Below are 17,817 nucleotides of genomic sequence, written 5' to 3'. Positions count from 1 at the left end.
TGACATTTCCCCAAGTGTGCTCTCGGGAAGCGGTTCCACGAATTGTACCGAAGTTTTCCGATGTGTTGGAGCTCAAGCAAAATATTTCTATGATTGGTTTAGAGCCCAAGCTTCACGACTCGGCGCGAGTACTATAGCGCATGGCTGTTCAGGATTGCGCGTAAGTGCAAGAATATCACTCACCACAAGAAGTATATTATGAACGTCGCAATGTGGGAATATTGTACTCTTCACGATATATATATATATATATATATATATATATATATATATATATATATATATATATATATATATATATATATTTTAATGTTGCAAAGTTCTCGAGCCTAACACCGTTGTCATTACTTTCTCTATACATACTTTAATTGCTTATAATCGGTCTCGTCCTACCTTCGCATTCAAATTTTGTATTAGAATTTTCGTATATAGTATCACGAAAGTTTGTTCAAACACCCGTTCTACTTCTTTGTAGAAAAAAAAACTGTCCTTCATATCGCCATCCTTATCTTCTGTTGAGGAATATACATTCCTCCAAAATATAATTGCGTGCCTGAAATTTTCGGTCTTAAAATTGTCAGTTTGGCAACAACGCATTCGAAGTAATAGGAAGGGAAATCATGAGAATTCCGAACACTGATCACAGTTCGCTGTTTGAAATACACAGCTTCTCTTTTGTTACTTGACGTAATGATACTTCTACAACAAAGTAGCACCTTGGCAAATGCAGAAATCTTTGTTGTAGGTAAAACACACACGCTTTTTGACCAAAAATGGCTTAAAAAAAGAGTTATTAAAATCTTTGTTATCTATCCATATAACCTGAGGAAAGATTTGTAGTTGTTTCGATAGCCATGCACGTTAAATTGTCTCTTTTTATGGGGATTCAATACTTTTGAACCTGGTTGGAATTCCACTGTGTGATTTCATTTATTAATATTTTGTAACTTTTTAGCTATTCTTCCCGTACAGTTTTATAGTATATGTATTACACGGAGGTGATTTACAACTTTCTAACCCATCCAAAAATAAGAAGTCGCACAGGTAAAATCTTTTCTATATGTACATTCCAATGTGATTCTTGTGTTATTCCGACTGTGTTCAACATTCATAATTTGAGAACCTGTCTCGCCAATATATTCCTCCTACTTTAAGAAGATTTGTATGTTCAGCACTTCATCAGATGGTATTGTAATCTCTTATACGAAATGCCAATAGTTCCTATAATACACCAAAGGTCTTCGATTCTGCAATGCCATGTCTTACATGACATCAATGTTTTATAGATCAATATTGTTGAAGATGCACTGCAGAAAAGTCCACCATTAATGAACGTCTGACACTTTTGGAAATCTGCAACTCAATTCCTCATGCTAGCAGTAGAAGTTGCACGGTTCCTCAATGATTGGCAAATACCAAGAGGATTTTTTGAAGCCATATCCTTCTTTTGGAGCTACTGAACCACAGTACGGTTTTTAACCCGCTGTTCCTTGGCCATGCCTATTCACAAGGCCATTCTCTCGCTTTATGAACTTAGGGCAAAAGTAAGTTGTAGGTACAATAATGTAGGTTCAGAATTCTGAATCCATTTGTATCCATCCATCATTTACTTTCTGTGCTAACTTGAACTATCCATATCAATTACATTGATATTTCACTAAGTATATAGCACAACAGGACAGTATTATTATTAACCCTAGTAAGACCGTGATCGCATCTGCCATGTGAACGACCAAGGGGGGATAAAATTTGTCCGCGCTCATTTTAAGCAGCTTTGAGAGAATATTTGTTCAATTTCAGTTAACATGTTTAACTAAATTTCAAAAAAGAAACTTTTAGGAAATTGTGTTTTTTATTTGTAAAAAAACGAGCTAAATACAATACATAAAATTGATTATATATTATACCAAATTTCTTATAATACTATGAAGAAAATCTGTATTATAATTAACACTCGATAAGTTCTATGAAAGCATAAGTGTTTATATAAACGAGAAAAGTAACATTTTTAAAAAGTAATACAAGTTTTATATATAAAATAACAAATGAAAAGAATTTTCGGGAAACCAAAGAGGGGAAGGGGGGGTCAAATCGGCCCGCACAACATGATTTTGTTTCTACGAAAGGTGCAATATATTCCAGTTGAAAATAAAAGATAATTAAGCTTTCATCAAAAGAAACAATAACGAAAAAACAAAGATTTCTGAATAAATATTAATCCATATAAACCAAATAAAAAAGAAATCGCGGGCAAAATTGACCTCTCCTAGTACTTGGTATATGTTAAACGGCATTCGGTACCTTTACAGATCGGTTCGAATGAAAGTAATATATATATATATATTGTATATAGACTCAATATTTTGGAATAGATTATATTTTCATAGTTATCTTTATAGAGAAACTGGAAGTTTTAAATATCTATATAACCTCCAGTTTTTTTTTTCAGTTCTGCTTCTCTTGGGTGAAAAACTATAATAGATATAGAAAATTCTTTCGTATGACTTAATAGGAACCTCCAGATCACCATAAGACATATCAACGCGCATTTCTGCGAACTATAAAAGTAACCAAGAAAGTTCTGTCACTTTTTCAAACACCACTTTCGAACATCAATATGTCACCTAAGATGAACTAGGAAGATCAAAAATAGTCCCATCAGGATCGATGACCTTCTGCCAAAGTTCTGGAAGCAGATGGATTACATTGCGGTAGAATTTGGTGAGAAGTGAAGCGAAGAAGGTATCAAATGCATTTTGCATCTCTGCTAGGGATTTGAATTGGCGTCCTCTAAGATGATTGTCCAAGGAATGGAGCAGGAGATAAAGATCCTATATCGGAGGGTGCAAGATCCGAGGAGTATGGTGGATGCAATAGTGTTTCCATCCAAGTCGTAGAATGATGTTCCAAGTCATCCTAGCCACGTGAGGCTTAGCGTTGTCCTGTCCTGTAATCCCCTTTGCGGTTCGGAAATTCTCCAGAGTTTTGAGTTTTTCTTGAACACAGCTTAACTGCTGACAGCATACAATTCCATTGATGCTCCGTCCAGCTGGTAGCAGTTCTCGATGCACGATGCCGCCAGCAGTCCGCGAAACACTCTGCAGGGTCTCCTTCTAGTGCAGTGCTGGTTTCGGCTGCTTTGGAACCGGTTCATGGGATGGTAACGAATGATGAGGGCGCCGTGGAGCTTCTTACAGGACCCACTTCTCATCATATGTCTATTCCCTGTCCAAAAATGGATCCTTCCTCAGACGAGACAGCAAAGAAACCCAGGTGTCTGCTCGCGTTGCCTTCTGGCCCAGAGTCAAATCATGTGGAACCCATCGACAAAACTTGTAGCGCTTCCCAATCTGATGGAGGTGCTGCCGAATGGTTTCTCCACTCACACTGAATTGTAATCCCAGTTCCTCACATGTCTGAACACTGTTAGCCTCAATTGGTGCCTGAAGACCATTATTTTGAACATGTGTTGGTTTTCCGGCACGTGGTGCGTCTTCAAGTGTTTCGTCACTGTCCCTAAACTTGTTAAACCACCGCTGCATTGCCCGCGTAGTTACGACACCGTTACTAAAGGCCTGGAATATGGCGTTTGACCCTAGTTTGAACTCGTACAGCATAGACGTCCTTATCACGCTCTGTGGAGGTCCCATGTTCACTCTCTCCTTACCCAAGTTCACGGTGTAACTGAACTACTACAACCAGGAAGTATATTGGATATACCCACACAAACAACAGACTTTCGCCTTATCTCCATCCGCGTTCAACTCACGGCTTACGGACCAATTGAAGACAGACCTACATAAAAAGCGATAGAACTTTCTTGGTTACCTTTGTATATAAATACATAAAACGCTAGGGGGAGGGGCACGGTGACTCAGTGGTAGAAAGCTTACCTTTAGTGTGTTAGGTCCCTTGTTCGATCCCGGTGAAATAAGTTTGTGGTGGACAAAATCAATGTCTGCGGGTTTTTTCGGAGTGTTCCTCGTCGGAATTTCCTCCTACATTCTTATCATCATTCATTTGTCTTAAAAAACTGTCTTCATTAGAATAAAGGGCGTAATTGTGGGGTGATAAACTAATTTATTTCATTGTTGTACAGTAATTTTATTTCACAGCTTTAATATATGTTCAAGAACTGTAAATTACCAAATTGTCATACAGACCATTAATATGATAAATAAATGTAGATACTATAAGTTTTTTTTTCTGTTTTGATGATAATGATTCTAAGGAATCGTGTGATAGTATAGATAATTAATCTTGATAGCGCCAGAATTTGAGAAGTAAACAACGTTTACGGATTATACGTAGATCAAATAGTAAGTGCATGTCCCAGTAGAGTGTGTAATTATTTCCAGTTCTATATATCTCTGTGCGCATGCAAACTGACTCATAACTATAAAAACAAAAATACTCCCATATGGATATCGTTTGATCTGTCAGGCAATTAATCTTTGGAATATGTCCACATATGTGAAAGCACTTATCATTTATTGTTTATCATGCACCGGTACTTCGGACTTCTTAAAGGATAATTTTCGAAATTAACGAAATATTAACGTAGTATATTCGAGACGCTTTTATCTTGTATGGAAACAAAATTATTATGAAATGTGTTAATGTCTGAATGAAGGTAAGAGTATTGGAAATAATTAGTTTATTGTTCTTCTGAATTGAGGAATAAGTTTGGCCGTAATATTAGTATTGAGTATTATATCCTTCACCTGTGGACACAAAGGAGTGGAAAACTTGTAGGATGGAAACCAGGTAATTTTTTTGTACAGTCCACAGCAAAAAACCTGCAACATGAGCAAGTAAGTTTGTTGTGAAACTACGCCTAACAACCCCGGGAATCAACATAACGTCCAAGTGGCACGAATCACGCAGGAAAAGCCTCAGCGTCCTCCCCTGCACACTCGTATTTTGGAGCAAAAGACTTCTTCGTTTCATAATAAACTTACATGCTTGTTTTGCAGGGTTTTTTGCTGCGGATTGTACAAGCTTTGCTTTTAATAGACTTAAATTTGATTTAAACTATTCACTTAGTAAAACAATACCTTTAATGTAAACATTATTATGGTGTAACAGTTTTATCCAACTATACGCTTTGGCTTCATCAGACACTATCAATGTGACATTCACTATCAATCAGACACTATGATAGTGTCTGATGAAGTCAAGTGGACAGTTGCCGAAATTGTTAATATTTTTTTTTTACAATAAATATATTGCACTGAGAAAACTTCGTTAATTGGACAGTGATATATTGTATAAATACGGAATTATTATGCTTACTACGGAAATCTGTACGAGCATACGTTATCTATACGTACTGCCCTTTTCCCGGTGCAGGATGTCTAACATGTAACAGTCTTCTGTATATTACATACGTATATGTATGTTACATACGCCAGCTATATGTTATATATCTCCATCTGTATGTGAAATCCTAAACGTCTATATACAGATCTTACTTTCCTACGGAAAGTACGATTTTTCCGAACACTTATACGGGAAGTACGTATAAAACATACGTTTGCTGCGCATATAGTCGTATGTTAAGTCCAAAAACTACATGATTTACACGTGTAACCTACGTGTTTACGTACGCCAAATATAATACTTTTTTTTTCAATGTGTTTTGCTCAGCGACTAGTTTAAATCAGATTTAAGGTAATTTCCTTAAATTTCTTTTTTTTTAATGTCCTTTAAATTTCACACAATACTACTCACACATCTCAGAGGTACCTATTCCTTTCAGGGGTGCTTGGGAGCAATTCCCCAAATTTACCCCCCCTCCCCCCTCCTTTGCAAAGAATAAGCAGTAAAAGAAACGAAAGTTGATTGTGACAAAATCAAGATAGTTTAACTTTCTAGATTACACTTATTCAATTTCAGAAATAATAAACATCATTAATTATAGTATATTTAAAGTTCGATTACAAAATTTTCAGTAAAAAAAAAATGTCCCCCTCAAAAAGAAGTCTTATGAGCACAAACTGTGCTATGAAACCCGTCCGTAGGCCTCTTGATACCATTATTTCTTAAATTTTAATTAGTTTTTTCTGAAATAAATTTATCATTTCTGTTTTCTTCTGCAAATTCGTCTATTGTATTCATTTTATTGTCCTTCGTTTCCTCAGACAGAAAGCTAAACTAGGGCATACAAGAATACACCAAAATTTATTTATATGTCCTAGTTCATGTATAAGTTACATACACTGATAGTTGAGGACGAAAGTAAGTTTCGCATACTGTGTCACACTCAGGGGGCATAAATTGACGAAACTTAAACCATAACAGTAGGAGCGTCAATTGATCTAACTTTTGTGTCGTTGCGTCCCTGGCTCAGAGACTATCGTCCTTGGCCTAGAGTCAATGACCTACAAGCGCATAGGGCCATCCTCTCTAAATTTTAGCACTTGGACTCAAGATGCTACTAGTATGTGTTACTGGGCTTTACACATAATATTAATTGTAAATGATTCTAATTGATGTTGTAATTGGTAAAACATGTATGAAAGAAATCGTTCGTTGCACTCAAATTTTCTCTACTATACCCTAATAAGGATATGTATGTTCATCCAACTCCGTATTATATTTTATATTTTATATTATATTTTATATGTGGTAACCTTCAATTTGCACATTTCAGAATTTCTTGATTCATTCACATTTTAGTAAAAATATAAAATTAAAAAAGTTAGTTGCCATGTTTTTTTTTTCTCAGTAACCCTCGTATTTCCAAAATTTGATGTAAAGATTTTATTAAACAAATTCTCAGCACTTCATCAAATTCACCATCGATGTTAACAGGATAGTTTAATGTGTAGAAAATGCGTCATTCTTCTGTTTTTATCATAATAGTTGCAAACTACAGTGTGATACATGATACTAGTAGACGTTTTAATAAATATATTCTAAAACTGGAAATCTGAATACAGTAAAAATTGTATCTCGTTTCTTCTTTAGGAGGGGGAATTTTCGAAATCGTTGAAACTTCCCTTACTTTTAACTAAGATTTTAAGATCCTAACGTTAACAATTATCTTGAGCAAATCGTCATACTGAGCAACTTCGGAATAAAGAAACAGAAAGTTTAATATCATAAAAAAAATATTCCTATTAGGGGCGGAATTTACAAAAACAATGATACATGTAATGAGTTATTTTTAATGTCGATGTATGTCGATTTCAGTATCCATAACTTCAGAGATTCGTAATAGATTTTATTCTTGGGGAAAATAATTAAACACCCTTTACATCCCTTTAGAATACGTATTTGAAACAGTCCTTTCTTTTCCCTTGCTCTCGTAACAAAAGGAGTGTTCTCCCCAAACTTCTCTTTTCTAGGTGTAATAGTATGACTTGGGCTTTGATAAATGAGTCGCTTTTACACTTATATACATACACATAGGTAACAGTGACAGCATTTCAGAAACAAGCATTTACAGATTATACATTGGTGAAAACAGTTAGGGAGCAAAAAAGAAAGCACAAAAACGCCGAAGATCATCCAATTTCCAATGTATTTGGTTCTGAGTATTGTTGCCCTGATTACTCCAATGCAACGCTTGGTAGTCTGCACGAATGAACCCTTATGTGACGTCCCACAAAACGAATCACAACTTGTGACAACACAGGAACTTATCAGACCACTTGGAAACGCAAGTAGTGTTGCTTTGACTACCAGTGAATGAAGGTGAACTGCTATGGTGTAGTGTTGAATAGGAACAATGATAGCGCAACCCGATTTTACGGAGTCTGTGGCATGAGGAGGTATAGGTAGGATGAAAACCGGGCAGACACAAGGTTTGGTAGTTGACGCCATTGGCGTGTCTCACAGTGTCATTTCCAGACTCTTGACACGCTTTAAACAGAGGGGAGCAATTTGTCGGAGGCAGAACAATGTCGGCGCCGCACAACGTCAGCAAGAGTAGACCGTTACTTGGTGATATCCGTAAGAGAAATGGGTGGCAAAGTGCAACTGACTTGCAACATGAGTTGTATTAGCAACAGAACGCAGGCTATCAACCCAAACCATGTGCAATTAGATATAGTAAATTGGCCTTTATGTTTGAAGACCGAAATTGTATGTTCCTTTGACCACCCAAAAGCGTAAAGCCAGTAGAAACTGGGATGTTGAGTATCGTCACTCTTCCGTTTTTGAACGAGTCACGTTCTAGCTTATAGTAAGACAATCAACGGATTTTCATTTCGAGGAAACGTGGACTTGGAAATTATCCATTCCATGTGCACCAAGTGTCACAATATGGAGGTAGTGGAATAATTGTTGGCAGGAATCAATATCGGATGATTCCTCAGCCTGCAGATCATCCGGAACTTTATTATAACAACTGAGTACAACAGAGGTCAGATAATCAGGCCTCACGTTGTTCTTATGGCAACCCGTGAGGAATTGGCAGTCTTTCCATTTTTATGCCAAACCTCACCGAGTATGTGTGGTAAATACGATGCTGCAAGCAGAGGACATCAAACGAATGATATGATCAGCGTGCTTTCCAGACTTAAATCTTATTGAATACTTGTGGAGTACACTCGACAGACATGTTGATGGAAGTCTTCTACTAGAGAGAGGGGAAACGTCCCACAAGCTAGCATCCACAAAATGATTGAATCCGTGAAAGTGAGATACGTAACAGTTGTAGCCGTTGGGAAAATTACATACCTTGACGAGGTATGTGTTGAGTGCAAATATCAATGTCTTGTTTCTGTCATGTTCCTGTAATGTCTTCCGTGTATTGTTAGAGTTCATTTGTATTGATTCTCCAGTACAATTGCATTCCAGTGTTTAGGACAGCAACTCCTATAACAAAATGCATCAGGAAGTATGATTTCCCTCGATCGTTTAAGCATTTTTCTGGCTTGCTCCCTTAATTATTTCGATCTGTGTATATAAATCAATTTCCAGTGAGTACTGAGTAAATTATATATGTTCCTAGTGTAAAGTTTGGTATAAAATATACTTTGTTTCTTACCAATGAAATGTATTTTAGTATCCAATAAAAAAATAACTCAGCATCATATTAAAATTAGTGTTTTCTGTTTAGTTCTCTCCTAAGTATTTCTGAGTTTCTACCGATTGGTATCAGTAGCGCAGTTGAAACGAAACGAAACAAATAAAAGTTAAAGTAAACGAATGCTTATAAATTAATAATACAGTGGTTCAACTTAAAATTAAAGAAAGTGTACAATATTATCTTTAAAAAATTAAACCATTAAGTGAACAAAGAATTAAATTCAAAATTTATCATTTTAAAATTATGAAGCCTGAACAACATAGAGGAGCTACTATAAACTAAGCGGCGTGACAAACATCTTGGCATTTGAAGGCGGCGCTCCAAGTTCCCTTTAAATGCTGCTAGCAAATAAGAGGCTAACGGTATTGCTACATTTATTTTGCACACATCCACGTCTATCCCCTGTCACCTGATCGCGCTGTAGTTTGTCTGCTTAGCCATAGCCACACCCCTTTACCACTTGGCAACGTCGCTCCAAAGCTTGCGTTTTATTCGTTTATCTGAAATGCCAAGATGTTTGTCACAGGCTTCAGTAGAGAGAAAGACTGAGTGAAGAACTAGGGAGCACAAATATATACTGTGCCAGTTTCTGGTAATAACAGTAGAAGTTACGTAATCATATATTCCTTTTTGGGTAAGATTAATTCTAGTCCGTTGATGATTCAGATGGCATTCTCTTGATTTAAAAAAGTTCGACATCTTTATTCTTTTATATTATCCAAACCTCATGTGTGTTCTATTTCTAAAGGCTATATATAATTTCTAAGCACCTTTATTAGATATATTAACTAATCTCTCTCTACGCTATTTTCTTTACAGAAGAAACTAAAGTTGCTAGACAGACGCTCATGTGATCAAAAAATGCTGTTGATTTCAATTTTAAATATTCATCTGGCAATAGCATACTCGCTACAGCCAATATTGCAGCGAACTGAAGACTGTTATAGTGCATTCATCAACTGTATAATTTCGACAGGCAATGAAGTGTTTCCAAATAGTGGACTAACTGTAATTTACGATTCAACAAATACATACATAGCGCACTCCCTAACCAGAGCAATTGAGCAAGTTTATCAGATTCCAATAATTGGAAGAAAACTGTCTTCAGCTGTTCCCCTATTTGAATATAAGAAATCATTTCCAATTGGACAAAGTGATGTTTCAGTGATTGTGTCCTCCAATGAGAGAACGTTTTCCTATGACGTGGAAGAATATGAGAGACTATCTTACTGGAACTCAAGAAGTAAAACATTCATTGTGTTAGCTCAGGACACTCCATTATCTGACGATGAGATCCGATCTGTCTTGGAGTATGCGTGGACTAAGAAAATATTAGATTGTTTATGTTTTGCGTTTAGTTCTTCAGGTAATACAGTACGCGTCACAAGCTTTAATCCCTTTATTACTGACAATGATGGTAGAAATGGGACAATGTTTCGGGTGTTAAAAGATGGCCAGTGTCAGCAAAGTCAAAAACGCTTCCAAAACGTATTTCCAGATAAACTGCAAAACCTTCATGGATATGTCTTTAGAAATAGAGGCTTTGATAAGTTCCCTACTGTTATATTTGAGAAACCATTTCCTGAAGACGATAGCCGTACACCAATAGATGGGACTGATGCTAACTTAATGTTGTCTATTGCCAATAAAATGAACTTTACACTGCATAGCTTTAATTGTAGACGGCCATCTTATGAAGCGAATATTACATGGAATGGTATTATTGATGATATTGTGATTGAGGAATCAGAATTCTTTCTAAATAGCTTGCCACTCTATATTAATGAAACTAAGGTTGTAGACTACAGCATCCCTGTGCAGACGTTCCCCTTATCCTTTGTAGTACCAACCTCTCAAAGAGTTCCTCTCTCCAAAGGAATGGTTCTTGCATTTGAAGGTATTGTGTGGATATTAATCTTAATTTGTGTTCTTGTGACAGAAGTGATTTATCGAGTTATCATGAAATATGTATATGAACAAGAACTTATGCTACTCCGCACAAACCCTTTCATCTACGTTTATTCAATGTTTTTGCAAATGTCTGCTGAACAACCAGAAACTTCCTCGGTAAGAATACTCTTCGTGGCATTTACTTATTTTAGTCTTGTTGTTACTACCGTGTACCAAGCTCACTTAGCACGAATATTTACTGTGCCCTTGTACTATGATGAAGTAGAGACACTCATGGATGTGGCAGAAACTGGTCTAGAAGTGAGAAGTTATCCAGAACACGTAGGCGCAATTGAAAACTCGTCAAATCCTGCAATGAGAGATATGTACCAACGATACATCCCAGATTTTGACGTCGTAGGTGTGTTACAACGAATGGCCAAAGATAAAGATGTGGTATTATTTGAACCGAGAGTTTATTTAGAGAATTTAATAGTTGATCTGCATTTATATGAAGATGGTAAACCTTTATTGCATATTGTGGAGCAACCAGTACTCGTACACTTCATATCATTCTTCTTTAGACGAGGATCCCCGTTTCTTCCAAAGGTTAACAAACACATTAGCAGTCTCCTTGAAGCTGGTTTGCGTGAAAAGTGGACGGACGACCTAAGGTTTAACATGAAACTTGCACATAAAGTTCTTCAAAGTGAAGAGAGAGATTATGAGGAAACGTTTATTATCTTAACTGTATATCATTTTCAGTGTACATTCTGGTTACTGTTGTTTGGAATTGGTTCTGGTTTCTTTGCTTTTGTTGTAGAACTAAGCGTTACTTGGTCTTCAAATTGTTCAAAAATCAAGACAAGGCCTTACATAGACTGATTAGTACAAAGTACTGTACAAAAAAAATGAAATTTTACTGTTCGAAGGTTTAGTTCAAGGACGAGGCACGTCAAAAATTAGTGTACTAGATTGATGTAGGTTTCAAAAAAATATTTAAACAAAACTTTTACATGGTTACTTCAATACATATGTGAACTATTTCTCAACGTAGTCTACGTCTCTCTCGATGCGCTTAGTGAGACGAGGGATCATTTTTTTATACCTTGGCCAAAGAATTCTTCCGCCACCTCTTTCACCCAATTCTTCACCTCCACCTGTGAGTTCGAAATTTTTTTCTCACCTATGTGTATTTTCAGGGAGGTGAACAGATGGTAGTCTAAAGGCGTTAGGTGAGTGAAATGCGCGGTATGGTTCAAAACATCCCATCTGAATGATTCCAAAAGTTGTTTTATAGCATTGACCATATGCGGTTTGACATTGTCCTGACGAAAGCAGACTCCATGAACCAGCAGTCCCCTCCACTTGTTCTGAATTGCCCTTCTCAATTGTTTCGATCTCATTAAAAACTTCAGACGAAGATTTCCCGTTCACAACGAGATAACGGATAACGCTGCGAATCTCGCACTTGGCAGCAGACTTTATCTACATCTTTCACGGGAGACGTTACTATGGCCACAGTTTTGTTTCGCACTAACGCGTGATTGGCCTTGTTGGAAGGGGTAGGAACTAAGTTACACGTCAGTGTGGCCAGCATAGCAATAACAAATCCCTCTGCCTGCGAGGTTCTAATACACTTAGTTTGTGGACGTGCCTCATACATAGATTATTATTACATAGTAGTTATAAAATTGCAAAGCTGCTTATACTTACATGTTCTTTCTTATAACTTCGCCTAAAATGTTAGTTTGTTAGCAGTGTTTTCTAAGTGAAAAATCAATCACAACCAACCTAAAATATTTATTTGATTTGCCATGTATTACATTTATTAGTTATGAGTTATGTAACATAAATACAGTATATAAGAATTCATTAACACAAATATTAATAGAAATATATTAACTTCTTATTGAGTTTTCTTTCCAATTACAAGTAAGCAAAGAATAGCAAAGCTTCTGCTTTCTTCTTTTGTCATATTGCAATGTTTTTCTTGATAGAATCTAATAAAAAGTCTGGAAACTCTTCACCGTTTTATTATAAAAATAGTGTCTTATAAAATTTACGAAGTTCTTGCAAATAATACTAAGTTTATAAAATGTTTTCCAGTGTGAAGACAAAACTTAAGTACATGAAAGTGGCTTCAGATTCGAAAGGTAAAATGTCGTAGCCAACAGCGGCGTCGAATACCGGTAGTGATTCAAAGGGTATCTCCCTTACTCATCGCTGTTTCAGGAGATAGTGTAGTTAAGAATGGGTCTAGGTCAAAACCCCAACAGCCAAAACTCCCACACTCAAGAAATATCAAAACGCCCACACGATCGGTCATAACACGCACACAAATGGACAAATCTCCCATACGCACGAACGGTCGAAACCCCTACAGCCAAAGCTCCCACACTCAAGAAATGTCAAAACGCCCACACAATCGGTCATAACTCCCACGCAAATGGACAAAACAGCCATACATAGCAACGGTCATAATCACCACGCAAATGGACAAAACAGCCACACATAGCAACGGTCATAATGCCCACATAAACCGACAAAACTCCCACATGCAGAAATTGTCACAACTGCCACACAAATGGACAAAACCCCCACACAATCGGACAAATCCCCCACACTCTGAAATGATCGTGATTGCACGTCTTTGTTGCGGCTCTTTATGACGCCCACTTTAGTGTTTCTGTCATTAGAAAACAGTGCAAGAAGAATAGTTGCAACATCAGTTTAAGTGGAATGAAAAATGATATTAAAAAGTACAAGGGCAAGACATGCAACCAGGATCATTTCAGAGTGTGGGAGATTTGTCCGATTGTGTGGGGGTTTTGTCCATTTGTGTGACAGTTGTGACAATTTGTGCATGTGGGAGTTTTGTTCATTTGTGTGGGTTTTTTTGTCCATTTATATGGGAATTGTGACCGTTGCTATGTGTGGGAGTTTTGTCCATTTGTGTGGGAGTTATGACCGTTGGAGGTTATGACCGATTACCAGTGTGGGGGTTTTGCCTGTGGGAATTATGACCGTTCGTGCATTGGGGAGATTTGCCCGTTTGTGTGGGAGTTATGACTGATTGTGTGGGTGTTTTGACATTTCTTGAGTGTGAGGGTTTTGGCTGTGGGAGTTCTGACCTGTTCCCTTAAGGATTACCTTTTTTCCTCATTGCAGCCTCCGGAATAGGTAGTTATAGGAATACCATTTTGCTCATGGTGGTTCCAGGAGTTGGGATTTAAGGAAATGAGGCGACTAGTATCAAAAGCCTCCAAATTCATTTTGTTTTACTGAAATTGAGTTCTATATCGCTTGTATATGTTGATATAAAGAAATTATATAATTTTGTTTAAAAGCTTAATACTTCATTCTAAAAAACTATTTAAATATGGGACTTTGTAGGCGTGTATATGGAGTTTCACTGTGCGTTTTGTGAGATTACTCAAAACTAAGCGAAATGGATTTAGGAACTAGGTGCCTCAAATCTCCGTAACTCAAGGAGGTTTCGGGAGATAGTTGAGGAAGGTTAGCGATCAGCACTGGTACTAATGCCTTTGTCCACTTGAGATCCTCTTTTATAGATGTCCTCTGAAGGGGAGGGCCATGACGAGAAAGTCGGCTATCTTCGGTTTGCATCCGAACCAACTTCGTGTCTTCCTGTTATCGTCCTTCCATCGTCTGCTAGTGATTATGTTTTGAACACAATAACACGTGTCCGTGATTTGAAACATGTGTTTATAGCAGTTGCTTACATGTGATGGTATGGAACCTTACAACATACATTGTTTTAATAGAAGAAATAAATGACGCTTATAAGCTAGACTCTTAACCAGTAGTGGCTCTTGAGGGTTGTCACATCGGTACACGTAAATAAATAAATGTTAACGTTAGAAGTTAAAGGTAAACATTTCTCGTAATATACTTATTCTTGGACACTAGAAACAGACATTACTAAATTTTGTCCCTTACTTTGTAGCGAAAAATTTCAATATTTGCCTGCACCTTATCAGTAATATAGAGTTAAGTAAACCACAGAATGACTATATTCTTCATTTTTTATAAAATAGAGCTTATAGTTCAAATATCTCCCAAGGCTCCCAGCTTTTTTGATTTACAATATGTTTTATTAAACACCCATGATATCACAAGACCAGTTTGATTTTCCTTTGTAACAATAATGTATAAATTCTAATAGTGTAAGGCTATAATGCATATATATATATATATATATATATATATATATATATATATATATATATATATATATATATATATATATATATATATATATATATATATATATATATACAGGGGCTTCCAAAAGTCCTGCAAAAGAGTAAAAAGCTGTAACTTTGTAACCATTTATTGTATTTGTACAAAACGTTTAGTGAACTTGTAAGAAAGTCTGAAATTTTGTTTCCAAGCATTTTTTCAACGCCAAACCTCCAGCTGAGCACAATTTACGTCCAAACATTGCTGAAGTCTTTTCTGGAATCCAAGAATGGCATTTCACAAAACTCACTTCTTATGTCACAGTCTCCTTCCGTCAATTTCTGTACAAGTTTCAACTTGTAAGGCTTTGCCATTATTTTCTTACGAACGATATTGTGTAGCGTTGTCATTGGCACTCGCAGCTCCAAGGATCTGCGTTTCAATGATTTCTTTGGAAATCATTCACGTTTCGAAACGCTCTGCCTTAGAAACTACAGGACCGATCCCAAGCGGTTTAAGAAATTACACAGGAACTAGTATGCAAACTATGTAAATATCCATGTTTAACCATCCTCCGTTATAGGCGAAACGAACGCGTTATTAGTACTTAAAGGAGTATCCCTATACCTCAATTTCCTGTTTACAGTTTGTTTCGCTGATAACTGAGGATGGTAAAACATGGATATTGTTACGCTGTGCTCATGTGACCTTACCGAAGTAAGCATGGACAGTCGCATAGGGTAAGGTGATCCCAATCGAGAAATCACCCCACGTTTTGTTTGATTAACTTGTGAAACTGAAGAAGAGAGAGAGACAAACAATAGTTCACTAAATTCACCAGAATATTGCAGAGACCATATGACATAAAGCTTTCTTTCACTTGGAAAATTACTTACTTGCCGCGAAATAACAGATTAAAAAAAATGATCATTAAGAAATATATCACTATGTTCTTCATTCGGGTTAAATGATAAGCTCTTATGAACGAATATATCTTTATAGGAATTAATTAAACCAACGAATGTACAAAGCTTAATTCTTGAACACTGGAGTCTTTATCCACCACAAACATATGCTTCTAATGAGACTTACACCTTCCATTTAAACGTCCACAGAGTCACAGAAATCCATTAAATTTATTAATAATCCTCCTATTTAGTATTAATACGTAGAACAACCTTATATCAATGTTGTAATCAAATTTCAATTAACAAGAAGAGCGAAATATCACAACTCATTACAAAATCTGCTCAAACTCGTCGTAATAATGTGGATTTCGTTAAGTATCCAATTCTACACGATATATATTTTACCCTTGCTATCACCAACTTCAGTATGAAGCGGCCTTACACATCTTTCACATACATGATGGTATAGTTCGTCAACCAACCACTTGGCGGCGCTGATTAACCTCTAACAAAAGAAAACTAAGACGCAACTCTAATACTATTCTAGTTATTTTTTATTTTATATATAAAGTTACGACACGTAACAATATTTAGATAGTTTGCATACTAGTTCCTGTGTAATTCCTTAAACCGCTTGTTATATGTCCTATAGTTTCTATGGCAGGGCGTTTCGAAACATGATTTTTCAAATTTTCGGCGGGTCATAACTCTGAAATGAGACGTTTTTCAACCTATGTTTATAAGAACTTTTTCTTTCATTTCATATAAGGAATCACCTCCCAAAGTTTGTCGGTGGAGTTAAATAACACCCTATATATATATATATATATATATATATATATATATATATATATATATATATATATATATATATATATATATATATAAGTATAATATAATAATATAATATAGTGTCTGTAGTGAGACTATGTAGTACTGAGAGCTGTTTGCTGTCTCTGAAGACGTTCTTTCGATTTTTTTTAAAAAACATTATTAAATGCTTCATTTTTAATATAAAATTTTGCGACACACCCTATGGCAGTGGTCACCAAACTTCTGAAGCTTTTGAGCTTCCATTCCATTTTTAAGTCCTACTATGAACTACCAATCAAACGAACTACCAACTTCGTTTTTTTTTAAAAAAAAAATCTTACATCTGTTTATTGCCTATAAAGTTACATCCTAGTAAATATGAAATTAATTTTAATTAATCTATATACGTATAACAAAAAGAAACTCAAATTGAATTTATACAAGAAAGAAATTGAAGTGTAGTTATTAATAAATAACATTTTTTTATCAGACTTGTTAACTTTAATGAAGAGGATGGAACTTTTTGTTGTCATCAACATTTTTTTTTCTGGAAGTTGAATCCCGTAGATTTAGTGACTTTTATTCTCAAACTGGCAACACTGATCAAGATTAGCCAACTGGAGTGTTAATGTGATCTACCGAAAATGTCCCCGCTAGCTACTAGTAGTTCACGGCTTAGCGATTACTGCCCTGTGGAATTGCGGAACACACCAGTTCGAAACCGTTGTCCTTACCTTACCTTATTTCGACTTACTGTACCATAAACAGTAGATGAAATGCTTATATGCTTATATATATATATATTAAGATATTACGGATAGCTATACGCTGAGTGTTTTTTGAAAGTAAAGAACACTACTTTCTCAACAGACAGGGGGATTTGCGGTACATAAACTATCTTCAATAAACTTCCAACTAAAGAAATCACATGGTGTTAAATCCGGCGAAGAAGATGGCCAG

At 36.1% G+C, this 17,817-nt stretch overlaps 1 protein-coding gene across 1 annotated transcript; it reads left to right on the top strand.

The window, feature by feature from the left end:
• The first annotated feature begins 9,901 nt into the window (after positions 1-9,901).
• On the top strand, positions 9,902-11,815 carry LOC145685640 (ionotropic receptor 21a-like). Its single transcript, XM_081758030.1, has one exon. It carries the CDS (start codon positions 9,902-9,904, stop codon positions 11,813-11,815), a length of 1,914 nt encoding a protein of 637 aa, XP_081614156.1.
• Positions 11,816-17,817: the final 6,002 nt, after the last annotated feature.

This window comes from Thermobia domestica, chromosome 5 (genome assembly GCF_964235325.1).
Source record: "Thermobia domestica chromosome 5, izTheDome1.hap1.1, whole genome shotgun sequence".
NCBI classification, from domain to species: Eukaryota; Metazoa; Arthropoda; class Insecta; order Zygentoma; family Lepismatidae; genus Thermobia; species Thermobia domestica.
This window is presented reverse-complemented; position numbering and strand designations above follow the sequence as displayed.

Coding starts and splice junctions, on each gene's coding strand:
- LOC145685640 (XM_081758030.1), top strand. CDS start 9,902: ATGCTGTTGATTTCAATTTTAAATATTCATCTGGCAATAGCATACTCG.